Genomic DNA, 20,337 nt, shown 5'->3' on the forward strand with positions numbered 1-20,337 from the left:
GTTGGAAGCTTCTGCGCGCGCGCACAAGACACATTGGTGCGCGCGTGCCCTTGCGCGCGCAGGTCTGCACGCTCATGCGCGCGCGCGCCTTTTTGGCTCACACCCATGCACGCGTGCGCCATACTGGCTCAATTCCATGCGCGCCTACGCCACGTCACCTGTGAGCCTATACGAGCACGCCACACAGTCGCGTCGTATTGGCTTACTTTGGTACGCCGCGCACGTCACATCAGTGCCCATGCTCCATGCGCGCAACCACGCGCGTCACATCAGTGCCCATGCTCCATGCGCGCAACCGCGCGCCTACCTGCCATGTGTACTCGCGCGCGGACGTGCTAGACTGCCACGTCATGCGCGCGGACCCACCAGGGTCTTGCGTCTCGTACCCACGCCTGCATGCCACGTCACCAACCACCTGGTCCTTGCAGCCTTTGTGCTCCACCACGCGCACGTGGTCAAAAATACGAAGGCGGCTCTCAAGCGGCGATTCAAAGTACGCCATCAAAGTGCCACATTGCGCCTCATCGCCCACGCCACGCGCGTGTGCGAGTTATGGTGCTCCACACCCTTCGCGAGTACACTTAGTGTGTGCTTCCATGAAACAATAAGGATGGAGAGTTCCTACTTAAATACCCCAGTTTCATTTCTCCTTCTATGTGGGACAAGGTGCCACTTTCCCACTTTTTTCAGCATTCAAGTTTTAAACACCAAACTTTGAGCATCGATATCTCATTCATCTTGGCTCCGTTTTGGACGTGGTTTAGTTCGTTGCGAAGCTCTTCCAACATAGAACACAAACCCATAAATAAATATATAAAACCCGCTCATTTTCTTATATTTATTTCTAGTCCAAAATAGGAAAAAATCATTTTCCTATATTTGTGAAAAATGTTATTTTCACAAATTTCCAACAAATTGAACCTACAGGATGGCGTTTCGGTAGAGGGGAATCAAATTGATGGTCGTTTTCTGTCTGGATGGGAGGTCTTGGCTGGCCATTTGAATTTCAAATGTGTGTGGTGTCATCGACAATGCGGTGGGTGTATGGTCGCCGACAAGTGTCTCTGAGAGAAAGAGGTGGGGTAGAGGGTGTGATGGGGTTGAGAGAAAGAGGTGGGGTGGAGAAGCACTCGAGGTGGTGGTTCTAAGAGATAGAGGGAGGGAAAAAGGGTGGGTAGGGGTGGTAGACGTGGGCCCCACATGTATTCTTTTAATGTCTTATTTGTTAATTTTTTAATACAAAAGGGTATTTTTGTCATTTCACACTTACGTAACTAAGAAAACTAACTTCCATCCACGTTAGGGACTATCCGAGAAACGAGTGTGCAAAAGTTGGGAATCAAGGTTGTAACTTTAGAAAGGTGGGGACTATAGGTGAAATTTCACCAAGTCACAAGGACTATCCAAGCATTTTTCTCCTAGATAAATAAACCGAAACAAAATATATAACTACAGTAATCATAAACCCTCGAACTGGTTGAGTCTGAAGCCGGGCGCTCAGCTAGCCCCAAATGAGCTTGGTTTCTTAGTAATTGCCAAGATGAGATTTGAGTAAATGTTCTACCATACAAAGCCTGGTATTCATCATGAGCTTTTGCGATCGCTTCAGCCTCTGTTCCACCATCACCGCGAGCCATCACGATGTTGAAGATTCGGTTAAATTTGAAAACCTTTTGTTCTCAAATCCCTAACCTTAGAAGCAAAATAGTCTTCAGAGCGGTTCTTTTCGCCGACACGCTAAGTAAATTCTTAAATGTAGCTCTTCCAACCGACAGGGGCGGAACTTATATATAAAGAGTCGTAGCACGGGCTACGGCTCAACTTTTTATCGGTAGTGTAAAATTTTTTTTTTTCGGTTTTTATACCAAAGATACCCCTGAACAACTACGAGGACACCCTTAAAAAAAGTCTGTAAGCCCAAATCAATTGAAAATAATAAGCCCAATTGCCTAATATGTTAGCCCATATCAATTGAAGATTGTAAATAATAAGCCTAATTGCCCAATATGTTAGCCCAAAATAATAATAGATTGTAAATAATTGCCCAATTGCCTGAAGTTTTAGTGCACGGCACGGCACAACTACGAGGATACCAATCAATTGAAAATAATAAGCCCAAATCCCAGTTGCTCATTTGGTCACACTATAAGCGATGTGATACATTTGCAAACTTGAATGGAATAAGTGATCTTGCGCGTGTTATGGTTGAAACGGGAACGCATAGTTCTTGTTCTTCAGTTTATCGGGTAGTGAAGCTAGCTTTGCTTTTACCGGTTGCAACCGCAACCGTTGAAAGATGTTTTTCGAAAATGAAACTTGTCAAGACGGATTTACGCAATCGAATGGGCCCGGAATTTTTGAACAATGCTATGGTTTGTGCGGTCTAAAAGAATTTTTTACGTGAAGTAAAAGACGACGATGTGATGAAACGATTTCAAGCTATGAAAAAAGAAGAGGACAAATCTATTAAGTATTTGTTTTACTTTATTTATTTATTGTCGTTTTTTTTTAATATTGTATGATTGCACGGTGAAAAAAAAAATTATGGGATACCCCTGAGTTAATGTTCTAGTTCCGCCACTGCCAACCAAGACGGTTTCTGGTGGCACGTTCTCGGAAACGTTAATCTAAGCGATGACTTCTTCTTCACTCTAACCTCTTCTTGACGTTTTTTTTTTAAAACAATATAATCAAAATTGTGATAATTGGATTTGAGTGTGGTGTGTATTTGAAATTGTGTGTGTATATATAATAAATGATTTTAAAGTAGCCGTTAGGACACATGGGCCTCACTCCAAGCCCCTTCACGACGTTATCATCTCCACGCCACCCCCAACACCCTGTTCACGTCGCGTCAGCCGTTGTTTCACGCAGGCTCACATGCCACATATCATCAATGTTAACCATAATGGTTAGCCTTATAAGAAAGTTAGCGATTCGCTAAAAGTTACCAAAACAAAAGGAAAATGAAACCAACTTGCCAACCATAAAACAAAACATTACTTTTTTAGTTTTTTTCTTAAATGCAAGATAACTATCATTTTGTTTGATGAATAACACTTGGCATATTTTAAAGTGTCTTCTTTAATATGAATAATAATGTTTTTCACATCCTGTAAAGTTTATCATTTATATTCTTAAAAATAGCGTTTTCAGGCATAATAGATTTGATATTTAAAATAATACTTTCCGTTACAAAGTATACGTCAAACATCCATATAAGGTAATGCTACATCTAACCAACCAAAATGGATGGCTTCGATGGACCCAAACCACTAATAAAATTCACAAGAAAATAATGTTTATGAATTTGTTATACATGAATTGTAACATAAAGACAATTACATGCATATATATTTATGTGATATTTGAGTTATACGCCACGTATTACTTTTTTCTGCATAAACATTATCCATTTTCATTTTATACAAGAATAAACTTACATATTTAAATCTATACATAAATGATTATACAATATAGTGTCGGTAATCACACTATTTGAGTCATTAATCATTATAGATATAAAAGAGAAGTCTGATACATGATTCTTAGTGAATAACATGGAGTCGATTATGTGTCAGCTATGTGCTGAAGCCGAGGAGGATAGCAATCATCTTTTCTCATCTTGTTACATAGCGACGATAATTTGGTAATTCATTAGCGACTGATGCAAAATTCCGTGCATTTACGCTTTCGAGGTAAGGGATCTAATTAGTATTCATCGACACTTGAAGGTGGAGAAAAAGAGGAGAAAAGTGATTCAAGCGGTCATTCTCATTCGGTATGGTGTATTTGGTGTGCGCGGAACGAAGGCATATTCAGAAATAAAACGGCAAACATCTCTAGAATCAAATAAGAGATTAAATCTTTGGGGTATCTATGGATCAAAAATCGATCGACGTTTAAGAATTTAGAATGGAAGGATTATTGGTGTAATCTTGTATTGTAATTTCCGTTGGTTGTTTGTTCCAGCTCTAGCTCCTTGCTAGTAGCTTCTCTTTTTAATGAAGTTTGCCGTTCAAAAAAAAATCTCATAACTAAGAGTGACTAATCTCTTTTTAATATGTTGTAATCATGTTTAACGCATTAAATATTTATAAAGAAAATGAGAAAAAAAAATGATCAACCCAACCAACGAAACCCATAATAAATTAACCGTTTTGACATGAACCCGACGCACCCACTGTGGATGTTCTTAACCGAGTCTTAACAAGGTTTAGAGAACATAGATCAATTTAGCGGTGAACACGTGCCCTAAAAGTCTTTAGACGATTTACCACAAAGACGACAACATATAAAGGATTGAATGCCCTCCTCTTGTTGAGGATGTGCATAATACAGCATACAAGATGAAAATTGCAACAGTAAATGAATTCACAATCAATACAAGATGAAAATTGCAACAGTAAATGAATTCACAATCAAGAAAAGACGGGGACCTTTGTCACAATGCATGGAGTCCAAAATTCATTTTTTTAAGGGCGCGTTAATTCTCTTTATACTTGTCTTCCTCTTCGCTCTTTAACGCCTTCAGTTTTCTGTACCCTGTGTCGGTACCAAATAGCCTGACAAACAATTGTCATTATTATAAACGGGTCGTTTCAGGTTATGTTATATATTTCTAGATCTTACCAGTCCATGTAGACAAAAGTTGATGAGTAGTTGCCAGATTTGGTGTAGATAAGTCGGTGATGATAGTCATGAAAATCAGAACTGCAAATTTATGAAAAAACGACATTTGTCAACCTAACGTTGGTGAATCGGAAGATACAGATGGATCACAAGTTTATGCATAATAGACTAACCCCCCGTATAACGGAAGAAAGTTTGAGGGGCTCCATGGGAAATGATAACCGCAATGTGCTTCAACTGTCTCCAAAACTCTCACTACCATCCACAACCAAAGTGTTATTAGATGTGGGCCTGTGATGGCGGGCCCGAAAATTGTGGCGAAACCAAGGAATAAAATTTCAGCAGGGTGAGCGTATTCTGAGGTCAACCCGAAAGGTGTTGCATACCTGTCACATACAAAATATATATAGGAGTGAATTTCAAGGATTGTCCTTTATCTTTATACCCATTTTCAGGCGCTGTCCTTTATATTCAAAATTGACGAGTTTTGTTCTTTATGTTTTCATATCATACACGCTTTGTCCTTTAGGCCTAACCCAGTTAGTTTTTTCAGTTAAATTTGGTCATGTGCTTTGCACATGAGGGCATTTTTGTCAATTCAAAGGTAAGTTCAACGGTAGATATACAGCTCAAAGCTTCTGCAACCTTTGAATTGACAAAATTGCCCTCATGTGCAAAGCACATGACCAAATTTAACTGAAAAAACTAACTGGGTTAGGGCCTAAAGGACAAAACGTGTATGATATGAAAACATAAAGGACAAAACTCGTCAATTTTGAACATAAAGGACAGCGCCTGAAAATGGGTATAAAGATAAAGGACAATCCTTGAAATTCACTCCTATATATAGTAATATAGATAAACAGAAGAAGGAAAAATTAATAATACTTACTCATGATGGACACTGTGGACATGTTTGTATAGCCATTTAGTATGTAAGATCCTGTGTCCCCAGTAAAATATAAAATCTTCCACAATGAAGTAGAATAGTATCTGGGTCGACATTACTTTCCTGCACAATAGAAACGTAAAAAATTTGCAACATAATAAGTATATAACAGATTGAGAAGTTATGAAAAGAGAAGATAATCATCATTATCATCAAAGAAAGGGAACCTGAAAATACCAGGATGGCAATGGAAGACTACTTCGCATTCCCATGAAGCTAAAAACAGGATAAGAGGCGATCATAACGGGCAGATTGACACAGAAATGATACAGCAGTAGGCGAGTGATGCATTTATCTTGAGCTTCAGTGGTGTTATGCTTCGCCTGCATAAGAAAATCTCATAAATTAATGATATTATAAAGGGATTATTACATATGGCATCTGTAACAAAGGATAGAATATACCTTTAAAAGGAGACTCAAAAACTGAGGTCTATTTTTCTCCCTTCAAATGTTTACCAAAATTTATATTGAAATTATTAATGCTTGCAAATTCTTGGGTCACGTTTTAATATTAAAACCTATTTTACGTTAAACAAACATTTTTATTAGGAACAATAACCATTCCATCATTTTTCATACCCATCAACCAAACATCTAAGCCTCAACCTCATGGGGAGGGACACCTTTCCATCACATCTTGATACCACTAGGCTATGCAGTTAATATTGCCAATATCGGTCCCCTGGTTAGGTATCGGTGCAAAATATCGGTCAGAATATCGGTACCCATATTATCGGCGATATTGACCGATACATCACCGATTTTCCCCATATCTGTACCTTTCTTCTTAGTTCTACCATTCGTCTTTCTTCTTATTGCTGCTATTAGTGTTTTAAGTTTTAATCAGTTCCTACTTGCTACAATTGTTAGTGTTTTGCAAGTTGCAAAAGGTTAATTTCTTAATGGTAGGAGTGTATACTGTGTTAAATTGCTATATATACAAATTCAGTATGATATTAAAATTACCGATATACCACCGCGATTATCTATATCTCAAATGTCGGTCCTTGACTAATATCCGATTTTTTACCGCATTAACTGCTTAGCCACTAGGCTACAAGTCCTTTGATGATCACTATCATCTACCGAGGGATCTTGGTAGGATATAACTACGTAGCAGGTAATACTATTGGTCATTCATTACGCAATTTACCTCACTGTTACTACTCTCTATATCTAGAAACTCATTCTCATGACTGAGCTTGGTCACAAGGAGACCCGTCTCTCTGTGGTGAGACTAAGGTGGTGCTAGTGTCCAGGAATCCGGTGAGTTCATCGTGCTGTTAGCTGTTGGAGTTGAAAGGGTATCCTAGCTGTTCATAATTGGTTAACATTTCCTTCTACAGGAACTCAGGAAGGCACCTTAGGTCAGGTGGTCAGGTCACATTTAAGCTATGTTGTCAAAGACGTAAGGCGCAGGCGCAGGCGAGGCGCATCGGCCTCGCCCGGAGCCTAGGCGCAAAAAAAGCGTGGGCTTTTATTAAGAAAAGCGCCCATAGAGAAAAAAAATATAAAAAATATGTTATGCTTTGAAAATAAATAAGATTCCACATATAAAATAAAAAAAATAACTATTATATATGCCATTTAAGATCATGTAGCTAAAGTTTAAGACTTATACACACGTAGTGATACCAAAAGTTACTAGGACTTATACATACGTTTGCGGTTACTAAAACATTTAAACTTATAGTTCATCATCAATCACAAGACCATCATCAAAGTCAATAAGTCATCAGAACTTCCATCAACATCAATTGGATATTCAGCTTCGGCTTGCCTCGCTGCGCCTTTTGCGCCTAGGCGTGCGCCTTTTGCACCTGAGCACCGTTTTTGCGCCTAAGCTACCACCAGACGCGCCTCGCTGCGCCCGAGCGCCTAGGCGCGCGCCTAAGCATTTGCTCTTTTAAAAGAAAATAGCAACATACTCTAATTTTTGTCCATTATAGGGACGAATTTTCAAATACATTTGCTAAGACAGGTCCATTATAACTAGTTTGACCATCCATTGTGATACAATACAACAACTAGAATACATAAACTTTGTCGTCAAATTTATTCTTTCTAGTTCTACAACTATAAAGCACATGGCCTGCACCCCTCTTTGCGGTACCCTAATTAACCAACCATTTTCAATAATGTTTGGGGTTCGGGTCCAAAACAATGTTACAGTTTTATTTGTCACTTTCTTCTAGCATTCTCAAATATACCACATAGATTCTAGATTTGCAACATCCAGCATATCAAGCAAATGAGGTTCGGCTAATTTCCGTTCATTAATTATGATGATCTCAACGTTTTCATTCAGCAATCAGCATCCATGTCCACTTAACAGGACACAATTTCATATATGTTCAAATTCAGATTATAGGTAACAGGACACTATTTGGATTACGTTGAAATAGTTAACGCAGCTCAATGCTAATACTAGGCATTAACAAACTATGCCTCTAAGAAATCGATCCAACTGGTAACCGAAAGTACCACTGTACGTTTTATCAAAAAAGTGTTGTGCGTAAAATAGTAAGACCTGAATTTTATACTTGCTGAGCCATCCGGCCCTTTCTAAGTAAATGAAAGGAAGCCCCGATAAGAAGAAGACCGACTCATGAAGCAAAAAACTTCCAAGGCATGCCAACTGAAAGTCACTGAAATTGGTGATCAAATACTGCAATTAAAACAAAAGTTAAAAAGCAATGTCAGCAGTCATCTCCCATCTTAGTGTCAAACCACAAATATCAGCTAGTCCTGTCACAATAACATTCTGTTCCTATTTTTTTTAATAGATATTTCATTCCAATCACCAGGGCAAATTACATAAGGATAGCAGGTATACGAGCAACAAACCATCCCCTTTTATATAAAGTGATTTATCCATTTTGATCCACTGTTACTAAAGAGATATACCCTACAGAATTATCCATAAGTCTTCCTGATAAATTTCTATTATATAAATGATTATACCTAATCATAACTTGAAGATCAAACAGTAACAAAATCACTTAGCAGCATCATTAGTCATTTGAATTTAAACCTCATGCATGTGGAATCATATAATAGTAACCACAATTACGCTAACAAAACTTCACAAACTGCAAAAATTAACATCTCGTCCGTCAAATACAAATCACGACTCATAGAGATCAATGCTTCTACGGATTCAAAGCGAACAATAACCGTTGATACATCTAACAATCAGTATACTACAAATTAACAAATAATGACACCAAATCTAGGGCAAATGAATGAAGAAGCAAATCTCACATAGTAGAATAATAATAACAATATATGAACAGACAGACAACTGAATAATAATAATGAGGAGGAGGAGGAGATTGCGGTACCGTCCAACAGGATTCGATGATTGAAGTCATGAAGAATGAAGAAGAGATTGGCGAAATGAATCTGAGCGAGCGAGCGAGTTCGTGTGCACACACTCACTCTACTTGTACTTGTGAATAGATTATAATATAATATAATGGTTGGATTTATTTATTTAGGTTCCATTCATGTCACCTGACCTGGATAACAGTGTGCTTTTGGGGGAATTCGTGGGGAGGGTTGTGTTGTATGACTTGTGGTTGTACGTTGTGCGGTTGGAGTTGTACGTTTTCGATACATCATGGATGGTGTGTATTGTTCTCGTAGATTTCAATTTTTAATACCCTGTTATTTAAATATATATTTAGGATTTGACACTTTGTTCATATACTTAGGGCATGTTTGGCTAAGCTTTTCAAAACAATTTATTGGCTTATTGACTTATCAAAAAGTCAATAAGTTGTTTTTGTGTTTGGCTAAGACAAAAGTCCTTTTAGAAATGGTTTTTTGCAAAGAAGAAAAGAGAGTTTTCAAGAAGTTATAATATTGTGACTTTTTTGGCCAGCTTTTAACTTTTTAAACTACAAATTACCAATATACCCCTTCTTTACCCCTTATATCTAAAAGAATGCTCATTTTAGTCATTTTACATCAATAAGCTAATCCAAACACTTTTTTTTAAAAACTCATTTTCAAAAAGACCTTTTCCCAAAAGTCCTTTTCCAAAAATCCTTTTTAACTATAATAAGCTTAGCCAAACATGCCCTTACTTCAATATGAGAATAATTTTGTGCAGTTATGGAGCTTGGTGTCAAAGGAGCTGGTGTTGGAGTGGTAAGTAGAGATCTAGTGTTTTGAGTGACTTTGGTTTGATTTATGTCTTCCACATTAGTTTCTGCGGCACATGATATGATGGGAGACTAGGCGGAGATTGCTAGTTTAATCATTGAACTGAGTGGGTTTTACCTCACCGCATTGTCATGTCTCTTGGCAAGTGTTCATGGGATTCGGTCCTAGGGCCGTTTTCTCCGGTTCAAAGACGAGTGTATCCCGATGTGATGAATTTTGCGAATAGCTCATTTAAAAGATTTGCTAGCCGTTAAAAAAATATGGAGCTTGGTTGGTATGTATTTTTACTCGATTAATCTGCAAAAACTATCATATGTTATATGTGTGAATCTCGGTGTGGCGTAATTAGCATATATCAAATTATAACATAAGTAAAAGTAGATGCATATATACTAGTTGGAGATCTCGTGACGAAATGAATGATTTGTTTTTTTATAATACCCTTAAAATAATTATTTTTGTAATTAAGTCTTGTTTATATATATTTGAAACGTAAATGAACCTTTTTTCATTCTTGAAATAAATCACAAACCTAGTGATATGTAATGGGCCACGGTTTCTTTGTACGACCACGTGAATAAGGGTCGAGAATTGAAGATATCGTTATTATTAAGAATCTATTATATGTACGTAACTATGAAAATAGGAAAACTATTAAAAGAACTTAATTTAGTTTTCCCATGATTGATTAACTAGAATTATCACCCGTCGCAATACGGCAGCTCATGTTAGATGAAAGACAAATGTTTCTCACATGACCACGAGTCTATGTGTAAAACTGAGAAAAAATAACTAAGTCGATCTCTGACTCGCACGTTACGACAGACCTATCAAACGGAAAAAATAGACGGGCTGTGACGGACATGTCAAACAGAAAAAAAATAGATGAAAAAATGTTGAATCCCACACGCACGTTGCGGCGTGTTAACTCGGAAATTTAGAACGACACGTTAAACAGAGAACTTATGAAAGATGAAAAATATATAAGAGACTAAAGTTGAAAGTAAAAAAAGTGTTGAGATTAAATTTTGAAAGATGAAAAGATTTGGGTTGGAAGTAAAAAAAATTAAAGGGGTTAAATTGCAAAAAATGAAAACTTTTGAATTAAAAGTGAAAAATCAAATTAATCAATGGGGTTAAAATACCAAAGATTGAAACTTTAGGGTTAAAAAAGAAATCAATTTCAGATTATGAAAACAAAAGAGATAAATAGATTTAGTTAAATTGATGTTTATTATTATTATTATTATTATTATTATTATTATTATTATTATTATTATTTAATAAAAGAGATAAATAAAAAATAGAGTTAATTACACAAATGGGTCCTGTGGTTTATATACATAATTTTGCCTTTGGGTACTAACTTCTTTTTTAACAGGTTTAGGTTTTATGGTTTCAATTTTGTAACACCTTTGGGTACTAACACCAAAATTACTTAATTAATGACTAAAATACCCTTGCATTTTTTTTAAGTTTATCAATGTAACACATTTGGGTATTAACACCTAATTTTATTTAAGTTTAAATCAATTTTACAAATCCTGTTTATTTTTTTATTTTCATCTTTTTATTATATCTCTTAATTAACATAAAGTATATTTATTTTTTATTTTCATATTTTTATTAAATTTCTTATTTAACATAAAATCTACTTGTTACACCGGTATTTTCTTTTAAATAGATTTTTTAAATAAAATCTACTAGCTATATAGTTTTATGTAAATTAAATTTCTTACTAGTTTTAAATAATGTAAACCTTACTCGTTTTGAATTTTGGATATATATTATAGATAATAATAATAATAATAATAATAATATTTATATATCATTAATTAGTAACTTTTGTGTGCATAGTGTGTTATACCACATGCATTGGGTAGTTTTCAAAAAAAAATGTTACATTTCTATTTTTAGTTCAAACTTTCTATTTCTTGCAATTTCAACCTCATAAAATTGATATTTTTTACTTATAACTAAAAACTTTTCATTTTTTATAATTTAACATCATAACTTTTACTTTCAACTTTGTTCCCCTACACTTTTGATCTTTCGCAAATTTTCGTTTTACGTTTCGTACTAAATTATGTGAGTTAACACGACGCAACATGCATGTGTGGTTCAACATTTTTACGTTTCGTTCAAAATTTTGCAAGTTAACACGACGCAATGTTCGTGTGTGGTTTAAGGTTTTTACGTCTATTTTTTCCCATTTGGCAGGTTCGTCGCAACGCGCAGGTCCTAGATTGACGTAGTTATTTTTTGTATGTTATATGTTTCGGTCTTATTTCTTCGCATTAACACGCCGCAATTTCAATGTTGGTGGTCGCTAGCGATGATGTGACATTGATGCTATTTGACATACTTTTGCGCCCCCGCCGCAACGCAGGGGTGCTTAATTCTAGTTAATATTAATAAATATCTTTCATGTAAAAAAAATTAAGCCATTTTTAACTCGTTTTTTGTTCATTTACATTTTCTATTTTAGAAAGATATTTAATTTACATAAAATCTACTAGTTGCACCAGTAAAATCTACTAGCTATATAGTTTTATGTAAATTAAATATCTATTTTACAAAAAAAAAACGAGTTAAAAAAAGGCTTAAATTTTTTTAGTTTTATCTAAAATACCTAGCTATATAGTTTTATGTAAATTAAATATCTTTCTAAAATAGTAAAATGTAAATAAACAAAAAACGAGTTAAAAAAGGCTTAAATTTTTTTACATGAAAGATATTTATTATTATCAATCATTTCAATCCAAAATTGAAAACGAAAATTTAATTTACATAAAACTATATAGCTAGTAGATTTTACTTAAAAAATCTATTTAAAAAAATACTGGTGTAACAAGTAGATTTTATGTTAAATAAGAAATTTAATAAAAATATGAAAATAAAAAAATAAATAGAGTTTATGTTAATTAAGAGATATAATAAAATAATGAAAATAAAAAAATAAATAGATTTTGTAAAATTGATTTAAACTTAAATAAAATTAGGTGTTACTACCCAAATGTGTTACATTGATAAACTTAAAAAATGCAAGGGTATTTTAGTCATTAATTAACTAATTTTGGTGTTAGTACCCAAAGGTGTTACAAAATTGAAACCATGGAACCTAAACCTGTTAAAAAAAGAAGTTAGTACCCAAAGGCGAAATTATGTATAAACCACAGGACCCATTTGTATAATGTGAGAAATTACCAGAGAATGACACGTGTCCAAAAAAGATTTTTGTTTATTAGTATAGAAAGAAGTTCTCTATGAAAGTATTAAATTTAGCTATTTTACTTTTTTTTAACAGTAAACATCCTTTTATAAAAAGCTAATGTCTAACGCTAAACACGTCACCCCTGCAAGTTGTTGCGAGTTCCCGAGTAGGGTGGGTACACCGCTGCTATCTACCTGGGTTGTGACCGTGAGCAGAGGCGGACTTAGAATGTTAGTAGGGTTAGCACGGGCCACCCCTCAACTCCGTCTCCGTAGTGTAAAAATACCCTTTAACTCCGTTTCCGTAGTGTAAAAATACCCCTCAACTTCGTCTCCGTTATACAAAGGACACCCCTGGTCTAAAAAAAATTGGGATACCCCTAAATTTTTGGGCTAGTTCTGCCGCTGACTGTGAATAGTTTGAGCGGGTTAGTGAACTCGAGAGAAGGAGATGAAGTATTTGTTGGCCAACGGTTAGAAAGCTATTCCAATTTAACAAGTCACACTATTTCTACTCTCAACATTTTAGTTAATGTGGTTAGTGAAACTAGGGGTGTGCAAAAAAACCTATTAACCAACTCATAACCAAATTAACCGATAACACTGAACCAAATAAAAAACCGGTGGGTGGGTTAATTGTTTTTTTTTCTAAAAACCGAAATTAGTGGGCCGGTTATGGCTATCAATGTTTTCGTACCCGCCTTAACCAAACCGAACTGACATATAGTAAAATATCTACCTGATAGGGACTTTTCATCATTTTTTCAATATTTGATGTTTTTGGTTGAACATATGTTTAATTTTATGGGTTGTATCATATTGTTTTTGTTGAGCGTTTGTTTGAATTTATGAATTATATCATATCGTTGTGTTTTAATATTCGATAATAATCGGTATCAACATGATAGTTTGTATGTATTTTGTATGCTATAATATATAGAAGAGTAAAGTACAATTTGTGTTCCTGTAGTTGACATAAAATGGCACATTGAGCCCTAATTTTTTCATACCATTTGTGTCCTCGTAGTTCTAATTTCTTTCCATCTGAGTCCCTATTAACAGAAGTCATTTGTGCCCCATTACAAAACTGCTAAAATGTCTAAAATGCCCTCGGGGACAAAATGTGTAAATTCGAATCTTATTCTTCCTTATATCTCTGCATCCATATCATACTTTCCCCAAATCGATCATTTCTAAATCAGATTAGTTAACATGTCTCAAGCTTCATCACCTTCTTCCAAGTCGTCAAAATTGTATAACAAATCAAATGAAGTATTCTCTTCTGGTGCTCATATAAACCCAGGTCGACGGTTTCTTTGTTGCTCTCTTTGTTGTAGAAGTTTTCAAATGGTTCATCATCAGAAGGCAAATTATGGTTGGTTAAGTAGGTCGAAGGTTCGACATGTCCCAAGTGTGAAAGACTCGTTTCTGGTTTGTCAAGGTCGATTAACAAAAAAGAGGAGTTGGCGACGGATAGAAGGTTGGAAGTCAGAAGATTGAAGTTTTTTTAGTAGTTAGTTGGTTTGTGTTTGAAGTTTATTTAATTTGCCATTAATGTAATCTGATGACTTTAATGGAAATCTGATTTGGTTGTTGGAGGTAATTTGAAGTATGTGAACAAAATTTGTCCAAGTCCCTTAGTTTCTAACGACAACTTTTTGGTTGTGTTATAAAGTTGATTGAACAGATGTTCAATTTGTCATCCTATCATATTCTTAATACAAATGGATAATAAAAAAAAACCTCAACAAACAACCATCCATCGGTGCAACATGATGAACTTGTGTAGCATGATGAAAGTGAAGTTGTGCAAGAGGAAGACACTAATGTGCAAGAAGATGAAGCACAATTTATGCGGAAAGGTCATATAGATGAGGAAAAAGAAGATCAAATACAAGCTATGCAAAAAATGGTGAACTTGCAAGTGGATGAATTTGGGTGTAATTTGGAAGAAGACATTTTAACGGTTTATGGAAAGGAATGGTAATGAAATTGGGTGCAGAAGGAAGCATAATGACACAAATGCACTTAGTAATCGAGTTAAAAAAAGAAGAATATACCCCTGTCAATAAACGATGTCTGAGGTCAGGGATTCACATGGTATTGAAAAAAAGTTAGGGGCTCAGCTTGCCAATTCATGTCGTATTTTACGCTATATACTATATAGAATCGTTTAATAACAATATATTCCATGGTCACAAATTTCAAGCCCAAAATTTTAGATACAAATAATGCGTAGTTATATTGTTTTGAGTTATTTTTTGCTAGGCCTAAATTCACAGTTAACCCACGATAACCGACCCGCTATAACCATTAAAACTGAATAACCGAAGCCGTCATAACCAATCAGTTATAGTTATGGTTATAGTTTTGGGTCAAGAACAGCCCATGTACATTCCATGTAAAACCACTTCTGCTTATGTGATAAGACATTTTTCACCTTTTTAGTTATACCATAACGAATGGCCTAATCTTACTGATAGACGTAAGCACTTATCTATCATGAATTACAACCTTCAACCAATTAAAAAGAAATATCATTGTGTACACGCTTTTAATACAATGATAACACTAAATTACACGTGCCTTTAATCATCAAGTTTTACTTAAATACGAAAAGGATATTTCACTTAAGAGTTTTGTGCTTAGGCCACTCGGCGTGGGGGTCGTCCAAGCCCGTCCTGGACCGGCGACGCCCCTCAACACCATTTCCAATGGTCCATCGTCGTCATCAGCGGCTTGGGGAGGACATTTGTGTCGGGCCTCCTTCTCACACACAAATATACATACAACACACACACACACACACACACATATATATATATATATATATATATATATATATATAGGTAGAGGATCCTGTAAAAAGTGCTCAAAGTGTGAGAAGTGTAAGAAGTGTATTATAACACTATATATAATACTATATAACACCATATAAACACCGTATAACAATATGTAACAACATATAATAGCATATAACACTATGTTACACTATATATCATTATATAACAAATATAACACTATACATCTATCATAGACATGCTATCAGACAACCTATAGTGTTATATTTGTTATATAATGATATATAGTGTTACAACTTGTTATATGGTATTATATGGTGTTACATATTGTTATACGGTGTTTATATGGTGTTATATACTATTATATATAGTGTTATAATACACTTCTTACACTTCTCACACTTTAGGCCCTTTTTACACTATCCTTACCCTATATATATATATATATATATATATATATATATATATATATATATATATATTTTAGGACCATCCTTCATTTCTCTTGATACATCCTTGAAGAGGCATCTCCTTGGATGTGTTGGCCGTCTTCCATCAACCCTATAATTTTGCTTCTTCTTTTGTTGTTTTTTTATTTATAAAAATATGATACTTTTATCACCATACGTTTGATATAATGTTTCTTTTTTGTCTCCGAATTATACTAATCTACAATGTATTTCAGTTAAACCACACATCCTAAGAAAAAGACATAATTTATTGTATGAACACCTAATTTATCACCCAATACAATTATTATCACAAACCATATGAATTATTGATTTATTTACTATAACTTATTGTCTTTATCATCGGGTCCCTAATTGTCTATTTAATTTTTAAAAACTAGCTTGTTTACAACTTAACATTTCTAAAACCATTCACGTTTTTATCGGTAATAAAAAGACCAAGGTTATAATAACCATTCTCGCTTAGTTTAACAATAACTCTCCGTTCTCTTCCTTCACAAACCCAACAAACCGTCGGTTATGACACAACGAGTTGCCATCATTTCTCCTCATAAATAAGCTAATAAGCATTTCTCAGTAAGTGATTGATTCTATAAACTTATCTTATTATGAAGAGTCAATCAATAAAAAGTTGTTTAAATAAGCTATCTCGTTTAGGTTGTTAGTTGGGTGTTCAACAACCACAACCATCAATTAAATTGAAGAAACGTGCTAAAAGATATGCTAAACTTTCCAACATGATAATATGCATCATTTTGAAATACCAGCATATATTTTTTTAATATTTTATTGTCCCCTTTTTAAAGTAGGTTAACTTTAACGTAGTGATGTTATTTCCGAATTTTCGGTTGAAAAATGTAGTTAAAACCAATACTACTAATGGTACCGGATTGAAGTGCACAAATCTGGTTTTTGTTAATATCTGTTTTTGGGTATGGAACCGATTCCGGGTATGATCTGGTATTGGAAACCAAGTATTGAGGGAAACCTGGTAGGGTTTAGATACGGGTATTGAGGGAAAAAATCATAGGTTCGAGTATAACAGGGTATGAGTCTAGGTATTAATACCCGGTTTTAAAGAATAAGTTTTTCTAATTATTTTACACAAAAATAACTTTTGTTTAAAAAATAAATTTGGTTTATAATTTGTAAAAATAATTAAAATAAAATCCAATAATGTAAATTCACCCAAGTATAAATTATTTGCTTTATAATATGCATTTAAAAAAATTTAAATATAAAAGTTGTAAAATAAATATAAAAATATACTTTAAAATTCAGGTATTTTATCGGGTATTAAAAAACGGAATCGGGTATAGGGAATAACCGGGTTTAGGTATAGGGTATAACTAGTTCCGGGTATTTTCGGGTACAAATTGGGTACATGAATGTATACCCTATGGGTAGGGTAGGGGCGTAGGGCTCGGTTACGGGTATAGAATAGCCAAGTACAAAAATAACAGGTTTCGGGTTTTTTTTTCTTGGGTCCAGTTCCGGGTACGGGTTTTCTTGTGTACCTCTCGTACCGGACCATGAGTTTTATCTGGGTTATTTGAATTAGGCTGGCCATTTTTTAAACTAAATTCGAATTCAGAAGGTTTAAAACCGAATTGGAATCGGGTTGATTTGAACCCACCCAAATTATGAAAAAAGTGACAAAAGAAAAAAAATTATATAAATAGAATAGGGATAAAGTTATTTTATAAATCCTCTTAAATATAGGAAGAGTACAAAGACACAATTGATCGTAAAATATAACACAATTGATCACAAAATATAACACAATGCGGAGGAAAAAAAAAAGACACAATTTCAAAAATTACGAAAAATATAATGCTAAATAAAAAACACAATGATCTAAACAAAAATTCTAAAATTTGCAAGCTTAAAATGCAAAAGTGAAAACCTAAGATATGAGATTTTAAAGTTTGATTAGATGATTTTAATGGCGCTAGAATTAGTTTAATCGGGAGTCCGTTTAATATCCTTCCTACAACTTCTTATTTTTAGGAAACTATGTATTTAAACCTAATCAAAAAAATAATCTAAAACATGTATCTTTATTATTATAATAGGTAATTCACCCCATGTGTTACCCGGGTTCAGAAAAAAAAATATCAATAAACAATACTTACGAATCAAATTTCACAAAATGTGAAGGTGTATTATGAATATAAGTTATAATACTTCTGCAAAAAAAAATAACATATCTATGATCTCTTTAAAATGCAATTGAATATAGACTTAGGAATAGGTGGCAAGATGATGGTATGGTGAATGAATACTAATTATAAATAATGGTGGTATGGTTATTATAGAAATGATTTATGTATTATTAGTTAATTTAAAGTAAGAAAATATTTTATAATTTAAGAAACAATTGATAAATGTTACTAAGTATCTATCTCTATACCTAATAAAACAACAAGGTTTTGCCACTTGGCATCACCTCACTCCACCAAGACACTTGTCAAAACATCCTTTACTATACTTACGTGTTCACCCTACAATGCTCCACGTATACAACTAATTGAGAACCCGGTTTTGGGGTAAACTTTAGAACAAACCCTAAAACTTTATTCATCGCCGCTACCATTGTTTCTTCTTTCTTCTCTCCTTCTTCCGTCGCTCAACCCTTCTTCTTCTCAATCAGTCATACATGTTTGCTGTTCTAAACCACGCTATTAGCAGGTATGGAAATTATTGTTCATTGTTGTTATCTTTTAGCAGTTTATGTCTATGATTTTGTTTCCTTTCGATTGTAGATCTGAACCCCCTTTTGAAGAAACCCTAAAAGTTTCCCCCCGCCGCTACCCTTCGTTGTTCTTTCCTCTCCACTCGCTCAACTATTCTTCTTCTCCATCACTCCGTTATGATTCCGGATCTTAACGATTTTATTAACAGGTATGGTTTTATTCATTTTTTGTTAATTGTTACTCATTTTTTTCAGTTTCTTGAGTTGATTTTGTTACTGATGGTACTAGATCTGTTCCCCTTGTATTTGATATTAGGGTTTTTTCTTTTAGCAGGTTATGGCTTTGATTTTGTTTCCTTTCGATTGTAGATCTGAACCCCCTTTCGATTGTAGATCTACTATTGTAGATCTGAACCATCCGTTCATCATATTAGTGTTTCTTCGAGGTATTTGCAACCTTTTCTGACTCAGGTTTGATTATCCCTCAAAATTATTATGTTTTTTTTAAACTTTGTTGAAGATTAAAACAACGCGTTTAATAGGTTATGTTTTCCTTATGTTTTTGATCACTGTTCTTGATTCTAGCCGTTTGTTGATTTGATTTTGTTAGTGATTATTGTAGATCTGAACCACGTGTTTTACAAGTTAGGGTTTTTTCATCTTATAATTTTAGTGTTTGTTTATTTGATTTTGTTTTGTTATGTTTTTGATCCTGTTTTTTAATTATCGCGTGTATTGAAATGTTTAATTTCATGATGATGATGTTTTAAATACATTTTAGCCCTACAGCTTATTTAGTTTATGTTCTGTTATGATGATGATGTTGATGATGATATGATTTCGTGTTTGTTTGATTTTATTTGAAATACTAGCCTATATCCCGTGTGACACACGTATTTTATTTGAAATATTGTTTAAAACCGCCTTTCCATTGTATGCCACATAAATTATGTTGCTATGTGTATTTTATGACCAACAAAATGTTTTATCCGTATCTATGATTTGTGATTGCATTTTGTTACTCTAATCCTGTTTATGATTTATCGCGTGTATTTCAATGTATAATTTAATGATGATGATGTTTTAAATACACTTTAACCCTAAACGTTTTTCTGTTTTTATTTTGATTATGTTGATGATGATTATATGAATCCGCTGTTTTTACTTTTGTGACTCCGCTGTTTTTACTTTTGACTTATCCATTAGTGTAGTCTAACACTTTTGTTAAGAAATACACATAAAGAAAGATGTTGTTTTATTTTGTAAACAAATTTTGGTTGTTGCTTATCATCAACAGATCCACTTAAGGTAAATACTTGTACATGTATCCATCAATTATCATATTTCTGTATTCATATTTATTTGTCATTTTTAAATTCTAATCCCCTATTTTATTTTTATTTTT

General features: G+C 34.2%; 1 protein-coding gene across 1 annotated transcript; it reads right to left on the reverse strand.

Moving 5' to 3' along the window:
* Nucleotides 1-4,250: 4,250 nt before the first annotated feature.
* On the reverse strand, nt 4,251-9,234 carry LOC110873890 (methylsterol monooxygenase 2-2). Its single transcript, XM_022122915.2, has 7 exons — nt 8,928-9,234; nt 8,114-8,251; nt 5,759-5,904; nt 5,525-5,644; nt 4,806-5,018; nt 4,633-4,713; nt 4,251-4,565 (listed from the first exon to the last, which is right to left on the reverse strand). The coding sequence occupies exons 1-7, from the start codon at nt 8,955-8,957 to the stop codon at nt 4,487-4,489; spliced, it is 807 nt and encodes a 268-aa protein (XP_021978607.1). The 5' UTR covers nt 8,958-9,234; the 3' UTR covers nt 4,251-4,486.
* Between the last annotated feature and the right edge of the window lie 11,103 nt (nt 9,235-20,337).

Source organism: Helianthus annuus, chromosome 8 (assembly GCF_002127325.2).
Source record: "Helianthus annuus cultivar XRQ/B chromosome 8, HanXRQr2.0-SUNRISE, whole genome shotgun sequence".
Lineage (NCBI taxonomy): Eukaryota > Viridiplantae > Streptophyta > Magnoliopsida > Asterales > Asteraceae > Helianthus > Helianthus annuus.

Coding starts and splice junctions, on each gene's coding strand:
- LOC110873890 (XM_022122915.2), bottom strand. CDS start 8,957: ATGACTTCAATCATCGAATCCTGTTGGACG. Junction 5,905..8,113: donor TCAGCAAGTATAAAATTCAG/GTCTTACTATTT, acceptor TTTCTTATGCAG/GCGAAGCATAACACCACTGA. Junction 4,714..4,805: donor TTTCTTCCGTTATACGGGGG/GTTAGTCTATTA, acceptor ATAAATTTGCAG/TTCTGATTTTCATGACTATC.